At 43.8% G+C, this 24,443-nt stretch overlaps 1 protein-coding gene across 5 annotated transcripts in view; it reads left to right on the top strand.

Annotated features, from left to right (window-relative positions):
* LOC147102481 (coronin-6-like) overlaps nt 1-24,443 on the top strand; it is a 318,649-nt gene that overhangs the window by 209,696 nt on the left and 84,510 nt on the right. For all 5 annotated transcript variants that reach the window (XM_085964972.1, XM_085964971.1, XM_085964975.1 and 2 more), the window contains exon 3: nt 2,309-2,431. In XM_085964972.1, coding sequence (XP_085821098.1) covers nt 2,309-2,431 — 123 coding nt within the window. The remainder of the gene's footprint in view (nt 1-2,308; nt 2,432-24,443) is intronic.

Raw genomic sequence — 24,443 nt, 5'->3', positions numbered from 1 at the left:
GGGCGCTAATGGGGGCGTTGCGCACTCGACTGCCGGCGCAGGAGATCGTGGCGGTAGTGTTTAGCGCCGCCGCAAAATGTCAAATTAATTTCGCGAGCGGCACAAACATCGCCGCGCCCGGCCTCTAGTTGCTTGGCGCCCTCTTAAGGTGCTAACGGGAGGCGCAAACAACTGAATTTTCCCCCTAGGTCTTTTAAAGGTTTCTATTCCAATTACTTTTCAAATATAAAGCTCTTCTGTCTTATAAAAGAAGTATCTGTATGGATTGTGAGATTGTGGGACACAGAAACTATGCAGCAAGTGATTCGGGCTTGGTAACACAATTGGAAATAGGGTTTTTCTTTGTTTCCATACTGAAGCAAGAGGAGAAACACAGTGTACATGTTGGAGTAGAATACACTTGTATTTAGCTATTTTTGACTTTTGTTTTCATTGTTGTCCAGAAGCTCGACTTCCAGGCCTTTACTATTCCTGCTGATTATTCAGTTCCTCAAAAATGGCTCAAATTCAGCCTGGATTGACTTGTTCTGATATTCTTTTCTTTCTCTCGTCCCTTCCCCAACTCTGATCAGCACCTTATGACTCAACCATGAGATGGGAATCGAGGAAACAACAAAACAACACCTTTAACATCGAAAACATCCCAAGGTGCTTCATGGAGACGTAATCAAAGAACATGGATGCTGCCATAGTCTGACGATCAGTGACATAGTCTCAATTTGCACCTTGAAACCTTAATTAATTTTTTTTTATTATTGAAATTTGAATGTACTAGTTATTTAGAACTTTCTAGTATGGTATTGTGCCATGCATGGGTAGCTCTACTATCAGTTTGAAGAAGAAATGTAGGCAGTCGCTGTACACAGGCCATGCCCTATGGTGTGCTAGTATTTATCACATTCAGCAACGAACACTGGTAATGGAGGACATCTGTATGGTTGCTTGGCAAATAATCAAAACTTACCATAGTGCATTTTAGAGAACAGAGATTCAGCCTTTGTCTCCATGAATTCCATGTGCCCTGTGGTAGGGTCGCCGTGAATGATCAGCTCCTCTCTCGTGTGTTTTTCTTGGATTTTTTGTCTTTGAAGTGCCCAGTATCACTGATGTTCTTTTTGAACTGGATCCCCGTAGTGATCACAATTAATTAAGATTAGGCTGGTTGAATTGGATGCAGTTTCCCAGGATTAATGGGTGGATTTACATTTACAACCCTGGCATTTTCGTTCTGCAGCGATGCTGCAGTTAGTGTAAATCAGCTTGAACCTGGAGTCGGGGCCAATCTGAAACAGCACAGGGTGTAACGAGACCCCCGGGAGGAGGCAGTCTCACTTCGTTTCACCTCTGGGTCAGGTTGGGCCTTCACATCTGATTTACAGATCAAGAAAAGCAATTTTGGCTCCACACACTGACACTAAAATTATGGCATGTGAATGCGCCTTAAATCTCGGTCAGCCTTATTCATTCCCTGTGTTGGGAGGTGTTAAATCACCAGGCTGAAGTGCTTGGCTAGATTTTACTCTCTCAGAAATTGTCAAGAGGTTTCCCATCAGCCTCCGCCGGATTTGCTGCCTAGGCCAGCTCTGACATCAAGACTCGAGAGGTTTTTTAAAAATCTGTAACCCACGACTACAATACACAGCGTGGCAAATTTCGCTTTGGCAATTATGCGGAATCTGAGTTTGCCTTTCTGAACTCGACCTGTGCTTTAGATTTCTCTCATTGTAGTTGGGGAGAACATGATTTATGAGTTGCATTTTTCAGTCAAGGTACAGATAAAGTGGAAACTTGTGCGTGAGGGCTGTGCGTTGTTTGGGGGGTGTGATGCTTTACAACCTTGGGGTTGCATTTCGGTGATCTCTCACTATGCAATGCCAGACCATGAATTTTGTTTTACTGTGGTGTGTTCTTCTCGAAACAAAATATTCCCTGTTGAATTATACGCAGTCGTAGTTTGGTTATATAAAAGGGGAGAGGAGCGGTGTAGGAATTTGTTTCCCTTGTTGAAATAATGGGGGGGTGCAGTGAGCATTTGACGTTCATCTTGCCCAAGGCAAGGCGTCATTCTCCTTCCATCTTGTGCTCCTGCTGCTTGCAGCAGGAGAGCAGATGGGGACTTGTTGGCATTTAATCAGTGAACTGAATCTGTAATGTGCAGTGAAAACAGTTGTCAGAAATGAAATGGGTTCATAAATCTTCCCAGGTGAAGTAACTCCAGTTTCTCCTTCATGTGAAAGAGGTAATTCAATCATTTATTTTTTTCTTTGGCACCATGATAAATCTCATATGTTTCTCCGTTCCTTTGCAGACTGGGCGCGTGGATAAAAATCACCCTTTGGTGTGTGGGCACACTGCGCCCGTGCTCGACATTGACTGGTGCCCGCACAATGACAACGTCATCGCCAGCGGCTCTGAGGACTGTTCAGTCATGGTAAGGACGGGTCAGTTACTGCATGGACATCACAATCAGTAAAGTGGTAATGGATATTATTCCATACTTGTGCAGTTATTTATGATTATTATCTCCATATTGGTACAGGAAAAGCGTTACATAAGTAGGTTTAATACACTGGGAGTGGGTGAATTTTAAAGAGGAACTCTTGTCCTCTGGACGTCTTTATCAATAGCTGCACAGGAATCTGAATCATGGAATTTTACAGCCCAGAAGGAGTCCATTCTGCCCAATGTAGCCGTGTCACCTCTCTGAAAGAACTATCCGCTTAGTTGAAATCACCTGCCTTTTCACCGTATCCGTTTACATTTTTAGTTTCCAAATACAGGAAACTTTGTGATATCCGGCACTGACGGGACCGGCGTGTTGCCGATCTATCAAAACTGCCGGACATACAAAGTTAATGTTGAAGCATACGGAGGTTTTCATCTCCGTATCTGACAACAAACACTGTTGCTTAGCAACAGCTTCTAAAGAGTCGGCTGCAGCTGCAAGCGTCTGTAGCTGAAGCTGTTGCTATAGCTACAGACCTTGCAGTGGCTGACTGGGGGAAAAAAAGAATGAGATCTAAAAAAACTTAGAAAACGGCTCCTGATTTTTGCCGTTAGATCGAGTATTCCGGACATACAACCTCCGGATAAACCAAAGTTTCCTGTATATATCCATTCCCCTTTTAAGAGCTATTATGGATTTCACTATTGTTTCTGATGGGACATTCAATGTCCTAACAAACCACTGCATTAAAAGATCATTCTCGTAACCTCTGATTTACATTTAATATTTTTTTTGTCTCATTTAAAAAAAAATCATTAATTTAGCATAAAGCATTATTTAGCTGGAACTGGTTTTAAAAGTGGATTAATGCTTCCGCTAAAATATTGTTAAGAGGAATTTTCAACAAATGTTTTGAGCATCCATAGACTATTAGCCTGCAAAGTAATTTTGAGGTTGGTGCTCTTCAGGATGAAACACTTAATTTTTCAGAGTAAAGGCACTGATTTGGCTGAATCTCCAATTGAAACAACAGTTTGAAGTGGTGAAGTTTAAAAGCCGTGTATAGGCGTGTCTCAATGGTACTGAGCATTAGTGCACCGTAGAATGGCGATGGACAGAGTCATTCATGCTGAAGAACATAAGAAATAGGAGCAGGAGTAGGCCAATCCGTCCCTCGAGCCTGCTCCACCATTCAATAAGATCATGGCTGATCCAATCTTAGCCTCAACACCACTTTCCCGCTCTCTCCCCATACCCCTTGACCCCTTGTAGCTCAAATATCTGTCAATCTCCGCCTTGAATATATTCAGTGACTCTGCCTCCGCAGCTCTCCGGGGTAGAGAATTCCAAAGATTCACGACCCTCTGAGAGAAGAAATTCCTCCTTATCTCCATCTTAAATGGGCAACCCGTCATTCTGAAACTATGCCACCCTAGTTCTAGATTCCCCCACTAGGGGAAACATCCTCTCTGCATTTACCCTGTCAATTCCCCTCAGAATCTTATAAGGTGTGAAGAAGGGAACTGCTGAGGTAAAGCAATCCATTTTCTTATTAGTATCCATGGAAAAAAAACTCTTCTCACGGCCCCCTTTGTTATTTTACTTATAATCCAGAGTCCATGCCTGTTTGTTAATGATTCACCAAATTTCTTAATTTTGCAAAACTCTGAAGCATGAACTCCTTTCTGGCTGCAGTGGCTCCCGGTGAGGAGAGGGGAAATTCATGCTTGCTTGAACCTGGTGCCTCCCAGACCCAGAAGCTGGTTGCAGGGGACATTGGCGATGGCACAGGAATAAGCTATGCCTCTGCATTGTTGGCCGCAGGCACCAAAGGGGAATACCAAAGTAGTGCCCTTTTTTTTTTAAAGAAAGGAGTGCATGCTTCAGTGTTTTGCAAAATTAAGAAATTTGGTGAATCGTTAATAAACAGGCATGGACTCTGGATTATAACTAAAAGAACAAAGGGGCCGTGAGAAGAGTTTTTTTATGGATGCTTATAAGAAAATGGATTGCTTTACCTCAAGCGACGATTGGAAAAAAAATTATAACGTCATTTAAAAGGGCATTGAACAAATATTTGAAAGGGAAGGAGATAAAAAGATGCACGGAAATGTAGTTAGAGTAGACCGCTCCAATTGAGGAGCACGATGAGCCGAATTGCTGCCCCCTGTGCTATATTTTCTATGAAATTTTATAAAGCAGAAATTGCTGGGATGACTCACAGTAAAACCTGGGGAAACATGACCAATCCAGAGCTTCTGTGCATACTGAACACTGTTCCATGCATCATATACTTGAACATGACGGGTAGTTAGATGAGAGGTTTGAGGCTCGTAGGATTACAGTAGGCAGCCCAATGCAGTTTTGCTGACTAAACTAGTGCTTTCAGTCATAGTGCAGAGCTCTAGTTCTATTTATGGAGTTGTGCTGTGAAGGCTGTTTTGAGCAAGACTGCATCAAAAAAGATGTAGAGACTAAAAGGAGAACCGCACCACTGAAGAACTTGTCTATTCCACGTCTTTTTTGATTGTAAAATTTGATGTTCAACTGTTTGGCCCTTATGTGATGAATAAATTGTGATCTTGGCCTTTCCAGTTTATTCTGCAAGTAATCAAAAAGGCAAATGGAATGTTGGCATATAAAAGCAGGGAAGTCCTGCTACAACTGTGGTGAGACCACACCTGGAGTACTGTGTACAGTTTTGGTCTCCTTATTTAAGGAAGGATAACTTGCATTGGAGGCAGTTCGGAGACGATTCACACGGTTGATTCACATAGTTTCAGAATAAAGGGTCGTCCATTTAGAAGTGAGATGAGGAGGAATTTCTTTGAGGGTCGTAAATCTGTGGAAGTCTCTGCCCCACAGAGCCGTGGAGGCTGGGTCATTAAATACAGGTGGAGATAGACAGATTTTTGCAAGATAAGGGAGTGAAGGGGTATGGGGAGCGAGCAGGGATGTGGCTTTGAGCCCAAGATCAGCCATGATCTTACTGAATGGCGGAGCAGGCTCGAGGGGCCAAGTGGCCTATTCCTGTTCCTATTTCTTATGTTCTTATTCTGCTGCATTCATACTCCACACGTTTAGCATTGGTACAAAGCCAAAACCACTTTACACTGACCCTAAACACAGTGTGTGAAGGCCCAGACTTCCTCAAACTAAACAGAGTGAGCTTGCTCTGCTGCATTCTGCTATCAGGCTGGACTCTGACTCCAGATTCATGTTGCATTCATGCCATAACTGCAGCATAGATGAGAAGCAAAAGCGCTTCTCAGCGATGCTACAAGTGCAGTGTGAAACCACCCATAAACCATTCCTTGCCCCATTTTAAAATGAGGTTCCCCGCCACACCATGATGCTCCGTGCCAATCCCTGATTGGGGCAGGCAGTTTATTTCCTGGGCTTTTCCCAATGTTGTTCCTGAGCCAGCCACTTGATGTGGATGAGAACGTTTAGAGAATGGCTCGCTCTTTTTTTCTTTTTCGGACTTTCAAGTAGGATGTTGTGAAGCAACCTCCTGTCTCCTCTGGTTCACAACAACATGTTTCGAGTAAGCATGACACTTCGTAGTGGAGTGTACGGAACAGACTGTATTGACGCACAGTAAAGGTGATTGGTCTTTAACTGTATACAGAGAGTGACTTTACCGGTTTCTGTATCTTTCGAGTGCACTCTGAGATACTGTTGAAAACCGTGATCCTTTATACACCATATTTTAACTACAGCAAAGGAAAATGTCAAAATTACATATCTATTTCCCAACTCCTCTGAAAACAGACTATCTATGTAAACAGTTGACAATTGTTTACCTCCGAACCATTTCCCTTAAACGAGACTTCCTTCACCTACTGTTATCTTTAGCAAAAGGACTCGCTACCCGTTTTATTATCCCACACTTATTTCCTTACACAAGCACTTTACATATCAGAAGACAAGCCACGCTTTCTCCTCACGACACTTCAATGTCATCCTGTTTATATCTGAAAGCCTGACAATGCATTCCTTTTACGACACTTCAATGTCATCCTGTTTAACATAGAAGTTCGACTGTTAAACTTTTAACTCCCCAGGATGTCCAACATACATTTCTCCAGTAGCAAAATACTGTGGATGCTGGAAATCTGTTGTTATACATCTCTCCATGATGTCTAACAGATGTGTCCAACCTTTGCTTGCCACATATGTTCTGATGCCATGGCCAAGATATGGAGCTTACTTTGGAGGGAATCATGGATGTGAACTTGCGTTCCAACCTGCTGTGCTATCTCCGCCATTTCTATTTAGAAATGCTTATTGAAAAAGACTTGCCTCTTTCTGGGCAAGTGAAGTCTAAAATTCTCTCTTCATAGTTGGTCTATTTATTGGTACTGCAGATATACAAGTAGCACCCAGATTGTGACTTGGGGGGAATGAACTATGAGAAATAACTGAATAAACCAGGGCTGTTCATTTTTGAAAAATGATGTCTCCAAGGGGAAATTCTGAAGGAGACTCAGTGGGATAAGGAAAGTAAACCTGGAGCAATACTTTCAGATATGTCAAGGCAGCAGGATGAGTGCGAGCACAGGTTCAAAGCAAGTTTAGAACAGACACCAGGAAGGGTTGGAATACGTTGCCAGGAAGATTGCTTGAGGCCAGGACACTACTTATTTAAGAAACTGCTAAACACTAATAGGAAGATGGGTCATTATTCTGGAAGGATATCAAGTGGATTGAGTTGTCTTTATCCAAGCCTTGTGATGAGCATCAGGATCAACATACTCGCATCTACACTCCCATCATATGACGGGAAATGGTGTGTAACAATGGTATTTGATTTATCTATTACCAGTGTATTTTCTGCCTTGTATAGGTGCTAGTTAAATTCTACACACACTGCAAATTAATTGCTAATATTTAGCAAAAATAAAACTCATTACTTGTAAAGTTTAATACATGTTTATTATGAGGTATGACAAATGTAAAATGTATCCAGAGAGTAATATATTAAGGCTTAAGATAGAGTTCGTAAGGTGTTTCAGTTTCTAATTCTTATAACCTTTTCTTGCGTATTTATTATTCTACATGTTATTTTTTACAAATCCTGTGTGTTATATTTGAGTTATGAGCGGCACACTTCAAGCTGGATGGCTTCGAGTGCATTCATTTTATTAAGCTTCAAAGTGACTTCCAGTCTGTATTGAGTGGAGCTATGGAAGATTTAGTTCATAGATTGTCTGGAGACTCATTTATTTGTTTGCATAAGTTTACAATAAAAACCCAGTCACACGACAATTCCCTTGAGTGCTCCTAACTCCCTGCCATGAAGATTGATGCATCTCCCATGTAAATTCAGAGGTGTTAAAATAAATCCTTTCATTCATGCGCAGTCCCTTCAGTAGAGGTGACCCGCTCATCTTATTGTTTATCGAAAGGCAATAAATAAAGCAAGTCAAGGATCATCTTTACTGGAAAGTGCTGGCTAGAGAAAATGAAATAGCTTCACTAACGCCTGCCTCTTGTGTATGTACATATTAAAATCATTCATCTTGTGGTCTGCAGCCCTTGAAGAATTTCAATCATCACTCCTGAATGAATAATCTATTGACTTCTCCCTTTTTTTCCTTTTTTCAAATTAGCATTTCTTAAATTTCACTTTTTAGAGGCACTTGTCACCAATTTGTCACACCAAGGTGTCAGCCGTGGCTCAGTGGGCAGCACCCTCGCCTCTGAGTCAGAAGGTTGTGGGTTCAAGTCCCACTCCAGGGACTTGAGCACAAAAATCTAGGCTGACACACCAGTGCAGTGCTGAGGGAGTGCTGCACTGTCGGAGGTGTCGTCTTTCGGATGAGACGTTAAACTGAGGCCCTGTCTGTTCTCTCAAGTGAATGTAACAAATCTCAACACTATTTTGAAGATTAGTTGGGGAGTTCTCACCGGTGTCATGGTCAATATTTATCCCTCAACCAGCATCACTAAAACAGATTATCTGGTCATTATCTCATTGTTGTTTGTGGGACCTTGCTGTGCGCAAATTGGCTGCTGTGTTTCCCTACATTACAATAGTACCTATACTTCAAAAGTACTTAATTGGCTAGAATGGGCTTTTGGATCTTAAAAGGCGCTATATAAATTCAAGTCCATTTTCTCTCTTACAATCTCATTCTCGGTGTAATTATAAGGGATGAGAGTAAAGGCAAAGTCTGTTTCGGGACCTGCCTCAAATTTGGTTCTTGAGAATAATATGCAGAAGCTAGCCAGGCGAGCATTGGAGTCGTCGGGTCTGGAGGTAACATGGATGAGGCTTTCAGCACGGATGGGCTAAAGGAAGGGGTGGAGGCGAGCGATGTTATGGAGGTAGAAGTGGGTGATCTTTGTGATGTAGAGGATATGGGGTTAGAAGCTCAGCTCAGAGTTGAATCAGATGCCGAGGTTGCAAGAAGTCTTATTCAGTCTGAAACAATGGTCAGGGTGGGGGATGGTGTCAGTGGGGAAGGTACGGAGTCTGTGACTGGGGCCCTTGCTCTTCTGAATGTTTAACTGGAGGAAATTGCAGCTAATCTAGGAGTGGATGTCTGAGAACACAGAGGCATTGGAAGAGATGAGAGAGGTGGTGGAGCGGTAGACCTGGGTGTCACCCGTGCACATATGGAACCTCAACTCGCGTCTGCAGGTGATGTCACCATGAGGCAGCATGCAAATGAGGAAGAAGAGGGGGGCCACGGATAGATCGTTGGGGGATTCGGAGGTGATGGTATGTGGTCAGGAAAAGAAGCCATTGCTGGAGATACTCTGGCTATGATGAGAAAGTTACGAGTGGAACCAAGTGATGGTAGTCTCATTGAGCTGGAGTAGGGTGGCATGGTTGACTGTATCAAAAGTTGCAGAGGAGACAGGGAGGCATAATGTAACACATTCTCTGACTGTAATGATGACTGTCATTGATGACCTTGGTTAGGGCTGTTTCGGCAGGTATGGAAACCTGACGGGAGAAGTTCAAATAGAGATTTGGGAGAGATAGGCATGGATTTGAGGGGGCATAATATGTTCAAGGACTTTGGACATGAAAGGTTAGAGGTGAAGCATTAATTTTCAAGGATAGAGGGATCTTGGGTGTTTATTTTTCTGGAGGAGTGTTGATTGCTGTTTTGAAAGAGAGTGGGACAGCGCCTGAGAAAGGGGAACCATTTACAATGTCAGTTAACATGGCCTGGAAGGGAAGTTGGATGGTCAGCGGTTTAGTCGGAATGGGGTCAAGTTGTTGCTGCGATAATGATGTAGAGGGCATGGGGGGAAATGAGAGAGAAACTCGAGAGACTTGGGGGTCTTCAGGGCTAGAGTAGGGGGAATGGCTTGGTGGTAAAAGGGGAAAGGAGGGAATCTGAAGCAGCTGAATGGTTGGTCTTAATCTTGATGACAAATAAATCTATGAGCTCCTCATACTTGTTAGAGATAAGGGTGGAGGGTGTGGAGGAGGGGGGTTTAAGGAAACAGTTGGTAGTAGAGCAAAGAAGCCAGGGGTTCTCTTTGCTTTCCCAGCTGATCTTTGAATAGTGGGCTGTTTTGGCAGAGCAGGGTAAAGTCTGGCAGAGCTTGATTTGGTCCACCCAAACCTGGTGCTAAGCTAGTTATGTGTCAGATACACTCAAGTCTGTGTCCCTTGGGCCTGAAGAAGTTAAAATGTGGGGCTGTACCGGAAGGGTGGGAGAGAGTAAACTTGCCAACCCAATGAGGACAAGAGCAACGAAGGTGGAGGTGAGTGAATGGTTGAGTAAATTGTTGGCTACTGAGATAGAAACATAGAAATTAGGAGCAGGAGTAGGCCATTCGGCCCTTTGAGCCTGCTCCGCCATTCAATGAGATCATGGCTGATCATCCAAATTCAGTACCCTTTCCCTGCCTTCTCCCCATATCCCTTGATCCCTTTAGCCTTAAGAAATATATCCAACTCTTTCTTGAATATATTTAATGAACTGGCCTCCACTGCCCTCTGTGGCAGAGAATTCCACAGGTTCACCACTCTCTGGGTGAAGAAATTCCTCCTCATTTCAGTCCTAAATGGCTTACCCCTTATCCTTAGACTATGACCCCTGGTTCTGGACTCCCCGACCATCAGAAACATCCTTCCTGCACCTAGTCTGTCCAGGCCTGACAGAATTTTATAGGTTTCGATGAGATCCCCTCTCAATCTTCTAAACTCCAGTGAGTATAAGCCCAATCGACACAATCTCTCCTCATACGTCATTCCTGCCATCCCAGGTATCAGCCTGGTGAATCTTCGCTGCACTCCTTCCATGGCAAGAATGTCCTTCCTCAGATAAGGCGACCAAAACTGCACACAATACTCAAGGTGCAGTCTCACCAAGGCCCTGTATAACTGTAGCAAGACATCCTTGTTCCTGTACTCGAACCCTCTTGCTACGAAGGCCAATCATGGTAAATGGAGGGCCAAAGGCTTGGGAGTTGTAAGCGACTTAGGGAAGAATTTGGATGATCAGCCATGATCTCATTAAATGGCGGAACAGGCTCGAGGGGCCGAATGGCCTACTCCTGCTCCTATCTTCCGTTTCTATGAATTTTTTCCAGGGGCAAATGCCAAAGGAAGTGGGGTTGGAAGAGAGTATCGAGTTATGGAAGGTGGGGATAGAAGGAAGTGATCAGAGATGGCCTTGTCAGTAATTAAGTCCACGGGAGTAGAGATGCCACAGGAGATGGTGAGGTCAAGGGATTGGTTGCGAATATGGGTACGATCATTTATATGGGAGAGGATTAGAGAGGACAGGCGGGCAGTGAATTCAAAGGGGAGAAGGCAAGGGGAGCTGAAATGGAGATTGAAATAATCAAGGGTGAAGAGTTGCTCCGTGCAGAGGTTGGGGGAGGAAAGGGTGGGCTTGGGATGGGGGGGCGGTGGTGGTAGACAACAGGGAATTTAAAGGAGAAGCATGATGGTTTCATGCTGGTTTCTTCTTGGCTGTCAATCTGAAAATGTATGCACATAGAAAGGCCCCGCAAACCATAATGGTATGAATGAACAGTTAATCTCTTTTTGGTGACATTGGTTGAAGGATGAATGTTTACCAGGAGACCTCACCGCTCTTCAAAAATAAAAATGTTTTGGGATCTTTTTACTCCATCTTACGGGGTCTCAAGTTTAATGTCTGATCCAAAAGGCAATGCAGCACTCCCTGCACTGAAGTGTCGGCTTGGACGTAATGCAGCATTAATGGAGTAGGGCATAAACCCAAGATCTTTTGACTCAGAGGCAAGAAATGTCATTTAGATTCAGTTTCGTGCAAATGAAAATCAAGCTGCTCGAAACATTTTCCATCTGTGGTTGTATTTGATTTCTGTTGCGATGACACAGCAGAACTGGCCATAGAAGACGGTAACTTCCTTCTAGACAAAGAGTTTATGTGACCTCTTGCACTTGCAGTGATTACTTTGGCATGAAGTGCCACAAACTTTGGTAGGGTTGCTTGAGCACAGTCCTTTCAATAAAGCTGTGGCCTGTAATCAAATAGACTACGGTCTTTCAGTTAAATCAGGTGGTCCTTCCAGTATTGAGTACATATTTACACCCAGTTGTGGCTGGAGTATTGGTTTGCTCAAATCAAGGTATGTATTATTTTAATAGGTTTCCTGGAAATATGTTTAGCCTCAAGTTTACATGAGCTGACAAATTCATTTTTTATTTTAACAAGGGGTTTGTGGTCTAGCCGAACTGTTTTTACTTTCACTGCTTCATGACTCAGTTTCTTCTGAGGTTTGTTTTTCTCCCAAATGCTTTTCTGCCCAGTTGCTTTGTTGACAGTTTGACCAAATCGCACATCAGTGCCTTTAAAAGCTGTCTCGGTATGGACAGAACCTAGTTTTCTCGGTTCACCATTTTGAATGATATATCACGCACATGTAGTGATGGTCAAGCGCCACGCCCTCCCTTCCCCTGAAGCATACTAACCTAATTTGTTAAATAGTGAGTATCTCACTATCAGAGCTGGTTAGCTAGATTCCAAGTACAGGAAACTCTTTGGTGTCCGGGACCGGGATGGTGCCGGTTGATTAAAAATTCCGGATGACGGGGAGGGTTATCTACCGAGGCTATTTTTAACAAACACAAATTTAAAAATCAAGAAATGTGCAGTATACAGTAATTGGGTACTCACCTACAGAATGTTGTGTTAAATGGATGGTGGAAGATGCCTGATTAAGTACAGTACTGCCAGTTGAGGGTAATCCATAACTCTTTAATCGGAAGAGACTACCGGCAGCGCGGGAGACACACAGAAAAATGGCAGATCAGAAGGGACTACCGGCAGCGCGGGAGAGTCAGACTCCTGTTATTGAGGTGTTCAGACTTCCGACAGCGCCAAGAAGCCGAGTAGTGGCAGTTTGGAGAACTACCTCCACTGACTAACTCGGCCACCGCGGGAGAATCGGACTCAGACTCGGCAACATTTCCGGTTATTGAGGTGTTGTTTTCAGAGTATGAATTTTGCCGGTTAATAGAGAATTCCAGATATTTAGGTGCCGTTTAAACGAGAGTTTCCTGTATTGTACCAAACTTAACCTCGTGATCTCGAATTGTAGAGTGCTGATCATGAAGAAAAGAGGAAATAAATTGGCCTGGACTTTACGGTCAGCAGCGAAGGAACGTTGCTCTCCGATCACGAAGCCGACAGCTGCCCACAGCGTTTTCGCGGGCTTTTGAGCGCAGACTCCCTGTCATTGGGCGTCTGATCTAGTGTGGCGCCCTCTACAGGGGATCGGTGGCATGTGCGAGCAGGTAAAGCAACAGCGAGGCTCTTCAACCAATCAGATTTGAAGAATCCTCACTGAGCCACTAAACCAGGAAGTATAAACTAGATTTAAATCATGTACAGAAAGCGAAATAAAGATTGGGATTCCAAGAGCGAGAGATAGAAGAGACAAATAAGTAAAAAAAAACACAATTATTTTAATTTTTTACATTTTCAACACGAATTAAATTCTGAAGCAATGAGACTCCACACTTGTAAAATTCAATTTTCAGTGGTAGAGAGGTTGTTTGGCAGTAATAATGATATTTGTCACGCCATTAAAAATTCACTTACGCCTGACTGCACCAGCCCTAACTTTTTCTGCCCTGTTTAGTGGGTAAGTACAGCACCCTCACGCCCGTACATGGATTTCAATGCTGAGTCTATCAGCGCGGTACTGTTCTAGTGCTGTCTGCAACTTCTGGATTTCTGTGTTTAACTGCGCCTGTGCGGACTCTGGAAATTGCTGTCTGATTTACTCCATAATAACGGCGAGCGCTGATAGTCTCACCAATATTCTCAGCACTAAATCCGGGCCAAAATGTAAATGAAAATAAGAATTTTTACCTCCGGGGCCTTTAAAGAGGGAGTCTACCTATCTGTGTCTTTTGAAAAGAAAATCAGTTTAAAAATTAGTGTAAATGTGTAGATGGGGAAATATTGTCTAATTTCTAATCATCCTTTTAAATTCCTTTGTTCAAATGGTGAGTGTTGCTGACCTCCATAGAGAGCTGGTGAGGATGAGTTAATGTGAGGAAGCTCAATTCCTACACATGAAGTGAGAGAGATTGCTGAAGCTCTGGATTAATGATGTGTCAAAAATTAATTTAGTTCTCTAATGGTGCATTCACACCACATGTTTAGCCTCTGTGGGAAGCACTTGAGGAATCTAAATCACATGTCTCCTCTGGGGAGTCTTGCTCTGGAGTCAGTTTGGGCCTTAATTCCAGATTCTGACTGTATTTACTATAACTGCTGCATTACAGAATCACAGAAACCCCACAGTGCAGATAGAGGCCATTTCGGCCCATCGAGCCTGCACCGACACATATCCCACCCTATCCCCGTAACCCGACGTATTTAATCCCCCTAACACTAAGGGTCAATTTATCATAGCCAATCAACCTAAATGAGAAGTCATTTTGTTTAACACCATCGCTACAGTTATAGTGTGAACACACCCTGACATGTTTGATTCAGGAATGACTCAAAGCCAATTCTTCAATGGTGTGTATGTACTCAGTCAAAACTATTTAAAAAATTCAACAAAAGAAGAAACAACAAAAAAAAATTGAACAAACTTTTTTTCTAATCATTTGTCATTTCACAAAAGAATACTCTGTTTAAGCAGGCGTAGCCATAATTGCCACGAGATGGCAATAAAAGCATTTCTGTTTCCCAGATCGGGTTTTCTCTGATCCCTTTCTTAACCGAGCTTATGCAGTGCAGAACTCATAAAGACTCTATCATTTGAGGATCACAGTCTTCAGTTTGATTTATTTTATTTTATTGTTTCTTTGATATCTCCTTCTCTCATGCTCTGTGCACTCTGAGTGGACGGACCACACATCGTCGCTGGGTCAAAATCCTGGAACTCCCTCCCTAACAGCACTGTGGGAGTACCTTCACCACACGGACTGCAGCGGTTCAAGAAGGCGGCTCACCACCACCTTCTGAAGGGCAAATAGGGATAGGCAATAAATGCTGGGCCTTGTCAGTGATGCCCACATTCCCATAAACGAATTTTTAAAAAAATCAAGGCTTCTACCATTGCCGCTCAGTTAGTAGGCAGACTGAGGTGCAAATGCAAACCCTGGTCATTTTCCATTCCTCCTTTCAGCTAGGCACTTGCGTCCAGTTCGCACAGCAGCTGATATGACACAGACGTCAACACTTTAGTTTTGGGAGGGTGGGCGACCAAGCTCGAGTTCAGTTGACTTGTTGGGCCTGATGCCACCTCCCCCCCAACCAGGATGACAGTGCGTTTAAGTAAATGGGAAGCATTTCTGCTGGTACATTTTTATTACCTGATATCTCACTGAAATATTTGTAGTCTTAAATGTTTTCTGTGTACTGTTTTTTAGTTGACATTGACTGGTTCAGACTCCAGAATCATTTTTAGTGGCTTGGATGTCAGTGCTGGTGACATCATAGCACCGGCTCCTAGCAACTGATTTAAACATAGATTTGTGTGCGTTTTATTTGAACTTGCTTTATTAAAGGCCCTTCTTCCAACAAAGGTTTGTGCAAAGCTTTGTTCTGGGAGTTGATCCAAAGATTTTATATAGCAAATTCCAGACAGAAGTATTAAGAAATGCCGGGAGGCACATTTCAAATCCGATTGCACTAAGCCTCACTGCTGGTATCAGCAGGGTTCTACAAACAAGCCCTAATATAACGGAGAGTCCCAAATAATCATTGGAGATGAAAATAAGTGCTATACCTTAAGTATGGCACATGTAGGTAGGTGCAGTAGTTACATGGGCATGGCTATATTCCATGTTCAAAAATTAAATTTATGGATTTTAAAATTATTCCAAAACCGGTTTATGGTATTTTGCTCAAATTGATGGACTTGCCAATGAATCCAATTTTCATACACAATGATTATTGTTCATTTCTGAGATTTTGTCCTCTACGCTTTTTCGGTTGTACACAGGGCTGGTGCCTCACGCACTCCCCTCTTTTTCGGTTGTACACAGGGCTGGTGCCTCACACATTCCCCTCTTTTCTCTCTGAGACAGCATTAACAAAAAAGTGAAAATATGTTTCTACAACTATAAATGCTACACTTCTTCACACTAAAAGGAGTAGAAATCTGGAATTCTCTTCCCCTAAAAGCTTGTGGATGCTTGGACAATTGAAGCTTTCGAGACTCGGATCGGTAGATTTTTGTTCGATATCAAGGGATATGGAGCTAAGGTGGGTAAATGGAGCTGCGGTACCAATCTGCCATGATCTAATTGAACAGTGGAGCAGTCTTGAGGGGCTGAATGGCCTACTCCTGTTCCTGTAAGCGAATAAGTGTGCAAAGCAAATAATGCCTTAGGACATATTGCTACATTAAAAGAGAAAAAGCAAGAAAGGCTTGTGTTAAATGGTACCTTTCACGTTCTTGGGATGTCCCCCAAAGTATTTTGTAGCCAATTAATTACTTTTGAAGAGCAGTCACTCTTGTTTTGTAGACGACATGTGGTAGCCAATTTGCACACAGCAAGATTCCATAAACAGCAAATGAATGAATGACCAGTTAATTTGTATTTGGTGGCGTTGGTTGAAGGAGGAATGTTGGCCAGGATACTGGGTGAACACTCATCTCTTTTTCAACGAATGCCACAGCATGTTTCACAGCCACTCGAACAGCTAGGTAGGGCCTTGGTTAGCAGCTTATCGGAAAGGCGGCACCTCTGACAATGCAGCACTCCCTCACTACTGCACTGGAGTGTCAGTCTGGATTGTGCACTCAAGCTCTGGAGTGGGACTTGAGCACACAACCTATTGACTCAGAGGCGAGAGTGCTGCCTCTGTGCCATGCTGGCAAAGTGCTATATTAGTGCAAGCTATCGTTGTAAATGAAAATGACTGTTTATGCTATTGCAATTTTTGCTGGTGACCATCACTAATACTCATTTCTAGGCTATTGCATTTTCTCTTTTGATTTTTATATGGTCCAAATTAAAGGCTCAAATAAAAATGCATTTATTTTGTTCATGAAACTGAAGATTGGTGTGCGTGTCGGTCTGTGTACAGGTGTAACTACATGCGTGAGGCTTCCCCGGGTGTTCGGGTTAGTAATTACACTGTGCGGTGTGGTGCTCACTTTTTTTCTAACCGCACAGTTGAGCGCATGTGAAGCCACCCCCCCCCCCACATGTACAGTTGCAGTTTTCCGAGTCTTTGAAAAACGGTAAACTTCAAAACCAATGGCACAAGTATGAGTTTGGCTGAACCTCGTGAATTGGACATGAGCAATACAGAACCTCCCAATATCAATTCAATAATTCCTCTTTAAAAATGCGGGCATTGCACATGCCAGTAGGTAGTTTACTTTGCTATTTAAGGCTATATTAATAAGTTAGATATTTTTGCATGGATTGATGAAAATGTGATGGATAGGAGGCTGGAATGTCATGGTGAACAGGTCAGTATGCAGAGCTTAGCAAATCCTCTTCATCTTAACCCACAAGTGGCTGAATATGGCCACCAATTTATATTAGCGATTGAGGACTGTTAATGTTTGATATTGTTCGACTCCATTGAAGCATCACTGACACCAAGCATTCAGGAGTTTGGATTTATCTTTGCCCTGGTTCTTTTACACTTGTTTCAATTCACTGGACTAATGGAAACAGTTCTTTTTAGGGCTGAGTGCTATGGTGTGGTCACTTTGATCTCTTCATCGGGGTTTTTTGGGTGTATTTTATTGGCATTTACTTGGGTAGGCCTGTCGCGTCTTATTTACTTTCAGTCCGACTCGCTGATTCGCAGAAAAATAGTAAAAGTTTCTTGCTGCAATAAATAAGCTCACGCATATTAATTTTGGTGGTTTTCAATCTTTTTTCCCTTAAAGTCTCATGCAGACAATAGCCTGATCCTGGTACATGTGTGATGGACAGGCACCATTAGGCAAATCAGTTTTAAAAAGAAAATATTACTCTTTTGGAACGAGGAATGGACAAATTGATCAAAGGGACCACTTCAAGGAGTAAACTGAATTTAATCTCTGCACTCATCCTTAACTGGGTTTGGTGGCAGTATTGGCTAATTTGCACCCCTGCAGTACAATTTCTACAGCATAAAATTCAGTAACCGTGTGTGCCTCAGTCACATCATCTCACTACCTATTATATATTTCTGCTGGCAAATAGGCCATTCATTTGCTGATGTGCTTTCTCTATTTCCCTCGGTCAGCAGAGCTGCAAACCATCAGAGGTCAGTTTGTGCAAATTCCACAATTAATCCTTTTTAAAAAAAAAAAAAAAAAAATGTCATTGCTGAATTTTGTGGCCTAGGAATTGGACTGCCCCTCGCCACTAAACAACTTCCCACTGTTCCAGACTGACTGGGGTTGATTTTAACTTGGGGCGGGATCACTGCGTCTGTGGGGGGGCCCGCACCGAAGTAGGAGGCGCACGCGGAAGTCACGAAGGAAGCGAGGCTCAGACGGTTTTAACGGTTGTTAAAAAAATTTAAAATCTGCCTTAGCTTGAAGCAGGCGGGCGGGAGTGGGAATTTGGGGCCGGAGCCCAAGGAAACCGTCCTCTGCCTAAAGTAAATAATATTGGAGGGGGGGGGGGCTTGCCGAGCCGAGCCGATGCTGGGCCGGGGAGGGAGAGGAAAGGTTGGTGATGGGGAGTCACGAGGACTCCTTGCGGGGGCCAAGACAAGTTGGGGGAGGGACTGCTGCCTTCCAGGTTCTAATCTCGCCCCCAGCTGCGTCTGACGAACAGACACTATTTCCCATTGATTGGTCTTGTTAAGCCCGCCAGCCAATTAATGGAAAGCCAGTGTCAGATGACATCCATGCATGACGTTTCATCTGCTGGTTTTCTTAAAGGGACAGGCCCCATAATTTTTTGACAGATGAATTGTCAGTGTTTGACAGCATTGCGGTGCTGCCAAACACTGACAATCACTGTCCAAAGGTGAGCTCTTGCACCCAGGCTCACCAATGACTCTCTCCTTAGGAGAAAACAGATGGCAGCTGCGTTTGAGATTGCAGAAGCCATCTGTCAATTCTCCCGATCAGATGAGGCTTCACAGAAACATCAAATCTTGTCACCTGCAGATAAATATAAACAGAAAAAAAAAATTCTCACTTCATTCTCTCACCTGTCACACTTACCTGTGCACAATTGCACCCATCACACTATCTCTGCAGCTGTCATTTGCACAGTTACACTGCAGCAGACCCACAGCTCGCCTCGCTGACCCTGGTGGGGTTTCCTGCCGTCAGGAAGTCCGCATCAGCAGGCTGAAAATGGGGAAAAGCCTCTTAACTACCTGTTGACAGTCAGTTAATTGGCTCTAATCCCCATCCCACCACTAGGAGACGGGTCCCTGTGCGAGTCGGGGATCCGCCTCCCGGGAAGATGGTTCGAAGGCAGGTTGGGAGCGGGGTTTGGGACCCGCTCCCAATTTTTCCCATTTTCCCGGCAATCCTGCCTCCTCAGGGCTGGGAAAATCCAGCCCTGCGACTCTATGATCAGGAGTGGGAAGCCGGCCAGATTATTCCTCCTTTTTAGCACTGGGGCCGGCTGGAACACCTCAGCTGCTGACCTGACTGTGACCAGCTAACTGAGTGCAGAGTGGGGACTGACACTGGGGCCGACAGATCTCATGCCACATCATACCGCATCAGTTGGTGCCTTCCCCACTGCCGGCGGAGTAAGGTACTCTTTTTACGTTATTGGTCACCTTCAAAGAGATCTGGCATTTACACCAAAACAACAGGCGGTTTGCGTTAAGTAAAAAATTGTCAAATTGTTTGCAAAAAGACAGTTTCCAGAATGTGACCTGAAGCCAACAATAATAAGTGTTTTTTTCTCGTCACTCCCAATTCAGCTGGGATTCTCTTAAATTTTTTCCAGAGCTTCAGAGAATTCAGTTTACCATTTGCTATGGCAACAGGAGTTTTATTCTTGTAAAGCAACCATAATTACTGGAATGTTTTATGCCTGCTGACAGAGAAATTAATAGAAAAACTCTAAATGGTGCCTTCAAATCCAAATTGCTCAAATGGGTGTGTATTATTTGGCTAACTGTCATGAGCATTGGAAATTGGATATGGAACTGCAGTCCCAAATGCGTTTGTCTTGACTTTGAGGTTTGATAACCAAGGCTGACAAGCAAACACTGAAAGACAACCTATCTGACTGCCAAGGAAGTCAGATCCATACCAGACTGTACTTCTAAGGACAGCGACTCACAGGAACACTCGACCAGGAGTTGGTGCAAACTGAATCTGGAGTTCCAGTTATGTTATTTGGACCTCCTAAATGTTAGAATAGTGTCTGAGGGCGGAATCTTACCTGGAAGGCCGAGTTCGAGGCGGGACTGCTAGTTTTCAGGTTCCATTCCCGACTCCAGCGACGTCTGATGAGCTGACGCTATTTTCCCCTGATTGACCTTGTTAAGCCTGTCCTGCGGGCTTGCCGGCCAATTAAGGGAAAGCTGGTGTCAGATGATGTCAGTTGATGACGCTTCATCTTACGGTTTTCTTAAAGGCATATGCACCACACTTGTTTGACAGATGATTTGACAGTTTTTGACAGCATTGAGGTGCTGTCAAACACTGTCCAAAGGTGAACCCTTGCACCCAGGCTCTCCACTTACTCTCTCCTTAGGATAAAACAGATGGCAGCTGCAGCTGAGATTGCAGAAGCCATCTGTCACTTCTCCCGATGAGATGAGGTTACACAAACACTTCGCAGCTTGTCACCTGCAGAAACATCTAAACACATTAAAAATTACTTTCACAACATTTTCTCACCTCTGATACTCACCAGTGTCCCATTGAATCCTTTAAACCACTTCTGCAGCTGTCATCTATAAACAAAAATTACAGTAGACCCACATCACGCCTCACTTACCCTGGCGGGGTTTCCCGACGTCGGGAAGCCCGCAGCAGCAGTCGAAAAATGGGAAAAAGCCTCTTAACTGCCTGTTAACTACCTAAAACCAGGCAGTAAAGTGGCTGTAATCCTCTTCCCGCCTCTAGGAGTTGGGACCCTGCGCAAATCAGGGACCCGACTCCCGGGAAGATTGGTTGGAGGCAGGTTGGGAGCGGGTTTGGGACCTGCTCCCATTTTGGGGGATTTTCCCAGCAGTCCCGCCTCCTCGAGGCTGGTAAAATCCAGCCCTGAATGTTTGAATAGAGTCTGAACTGTGTGATTTAAGGTGGATTGAGCTAGGGAGGGAAAGAATCAGCTAAGATTCCTGCTCCTGACTTGTGATCCTAGCCAGAAATGTGTAGGTATGGGGTGCAGAGGGGGTCAGGCTTGAAGTGCCCAGCAAAACTTACTTCCTAAAAGTGGTTACAGCTGGGTTAAGGTAAAGCCATCTTGGTGAAAGAAGGGATCAAGAAAGGAAAATGTGAGCAAAAAAAAGGTGAACAAGACTCGGTCAATGAAGACCTTAAGGTTGAATGTCAGGTGAGGCTGGAATTTAAGTCCATGATCTCATTGAATGGCAGGGCAGGCTCGAGGGGCCGAATGGCCTACACCTGCTCCTATTTCTTATGTTCTTATATTGCTCAAAGCTTCTGTTCTTGGAGCTACTGGGTCAGTAAATGTCATGACACTTTCTTTGATGGTAGACAACGTGTATGTGGGAAATGGATAAAAGCTTGTCAGGTGGTTTTATATTGGGGAATTTATAACATTGAATTCATTTTCATGGAAAGTAAAGGTCATGAAATGAGTTGCAACTTTTTCAGCGTACACCACTTGGATAGTATTGGCCCAGAAATTCGGGTCGGGGGCTTCCCGCGGGTGTAAGCCCCCGACCTGCACTTACCTTGCGCGCCGGCCGTTGAGCTGTGGGCCCCCGTGGAATTCCGATCCAGGGCCTGGTCCAGCTGCCGGCACGCAATGCTTGCATATCCCAGAGGCATAGTTAGTTCGATGCGTCCCCTGGGATCACGTGGGCCATGGGGAGCCAATCGGAGCAGGGAATGCTCCATTCATAAGATTGACAGGAAGAGCTGTCAAAACTTATAAATACTACGGCCCCAAAACAGCACTAAATCTTCAAATACATTTTTAAAAAACATCACATTTTTTAAATGAACTATAAATTACATGAAATAACTATTTTAAACAATAATTTAAATTTTTGAAAAAAATAATTTTATTTTCTAACGGGGCTAAAAATAAACTTAACTTGCTTTAAAGTATTTAAAAATAATAAACCTGTGGACAAAATGTTTTAATTTTAATTAATTCACCACTTACCTTGTTAAAAGCAGACATTACACCTGCTTTTTAAATGTGTAACTTCTCGAGACTTACCCTCCCGGGAAAACCTGTTTATTAAAAAAAAACGTAAGTTCGATGTGCACGCGCAACCTCTCCTGCACACGCGTTCGAACTCTGAACCCCTTCTTTCAGGGGAACGGAAGTGCCAGTTTCCCGCGCATGCACAGTGCATGCAGGAAACCGGCACTTCCATTGGGCTTACGGGTGAGTACCCCGTGCGTACTCACCCGTGGAGACCCGAATTTCTGGGCCATTATGTTTTGTGAGTTGCTAAGTCAATAGTACTGGTACATTTCAATTGTGCTCTGCATTTCCCATAATCATTGTGGGTCTCTGTTTAATAGTGTGTTTATACTTTGGCTATCCATCTGAGACTGTTGATAACTTTGTTTGCTTCTGCCTGGCTCTGATACAAATTCTTCCAGCCAGGAGAGGGTTTGGTGCCCGCCATTACATTTTCCATGTTTGGAGAGAGTGGGAGAAAGTGCCTGCACTTGTTGTCGATTTCAATGCGCTCTGTGTAAATATTAAAAAGCTTGGGTAATCCAACCTGTATGCTTTTTAGACTCCGTTTGAGTTGAATTCTGTGCGGTATAAAACCCAAACACTGTGAGACAGCCTCAGCCGGTGGGGGGGGTCTCGGATTGTTTCAGTAATGCTAAAATGACAATGTCATGAATCTTATCATTCATGAAGAAATGACTCAGGAAGTAACACTGGGCGGCCAGCTGGTGGCGCCATCCAAGGAGTATAAATACTCGGGCGTGGGCCCAGCTTGCTCAGGATGTTTCTGTAACCAGGAACTAGTGATGTAACTAGAATCTCATGGTTGTGAAACAGTTGATTAAAGCCTTGTTTTATACTCAAACCAAGCACTCTGTAGTCTTGTTACATCAGACAGTATCCACAAAATCCACTCGTTTTGAGGTCCAGATGCTGAATGCTGAGATCAAGCAGAAGCCCGGAGTGTGATAGAATATGTGCCATTCGCCTGGATGGGTGCAGCCGGACCAACACTTGAGATGTTCAACACTGTCCAGGCCAAAGCAGTCAGCTTCAGCAGTGCCCCGTCTCAAAATCTAGCCCCTCCACCATCAGTGCTCCGTTGCTGCAGCGTGCACGATCTACAGGATGCACTGCCGCAACTCACTAAGGTTACTTCAACAGCACCTCCTGGCCCTGCAACCTCTACCACTGACGAGATCAAGAGAAGCAATATCATGGGATCACCAACACTTCCTAGTTCCCTTCCAAGTCCCACACCATCTGATTTGGACATATATCACCATTCCTTCATTATTGATGGGTCATAATAACACCATATGAGAGCACTATAACCACAAGGGCTGCATCAATTCAAGAAGGCGGTCTACCACTTGCTCCGGGCAACTAGGAATGGACAATAAATGCAGCCTTGCCAGCATCGCCCACATCCCGTGGAAAAAAATGAAGAAAAAAAAGTATTCAATGGCTGCATTCTAAGCCATTTTTACCTTTCATATAATTTTCCAATAAGCTTGTATTAATAGTGTACAGAGCAGCCTGATGAGGGGCTTATATGCCTCACCTTTATGGCTGCACGATAGTGCAACTAGGAAAATAGCTGGCTCAGTGAGCTGTTTGAATGTCTTCTGTTCCTGATGTAAGTTAGCACTTAACACTTGGCACTCTATACAACTCTCATTCTTCAACATAACGTTTCTGACTCTCAACTGCTCCGAATGTCACACTTAATTCAGAAATGTTGAAAAATTCTAGCAGTGAAGCACTGAGAGTGGAAATAAAATCCCAGTGCCGTAAGTCGTACTCTGTTAAGATAGAGACTGAGTTGTATTCTTGGTAAGTCCAGAACTCTTACTGGATAATGTCACCATAATGAGCCAAATCAATGTCAAAACTGTAAAAATAGAAAAAGGCCACAACTTGGAATATTAGACCATTTACGCAATCCACTGTGCCCCACTACTGGTCTCTACATCTAATATCAATTAAACATCAGGCATTAGTTGTGGCCCAGGTGAGACTCCAGCTATCATAACCAGGGTTCTTCAATTGATTACTTCCTCCACAATAACTATTTTCTATTATTCCTTGTTTGGGGGGGGGAATCCTCGTTCCACGCTCACCGTCCCCCGGAACCCCCACAGAATATCCAGGCAAATATCCCCTGATGCCTTCCCAGCTTGGGCTTCCCACCCCTATTTGGCATGAGCTCCCAACGGCATAATTCCCAGTAAGAAATAACTT

The sequence above is a fragment of the Somniosus microcephalus genome, chromosome 22 (genome assembly GCF_052327205.1).
Source record: "Somniosus microcephalus isolate GS21.2 chromosome 22, FLI_Smic_1.0, whole genome shotgun sequence".
NCBI lineage: Eukaryota > Metazoa > Chordata > Chondrichthyes > Squaliformes > Somniosidae > Somniosus > Somniosus microcephalus.
The sequence above is the reverse complement of the archived record's forward strand: the minus strand, read 5'-3'. Positions and strand labels throughout refer to the sequence as shown.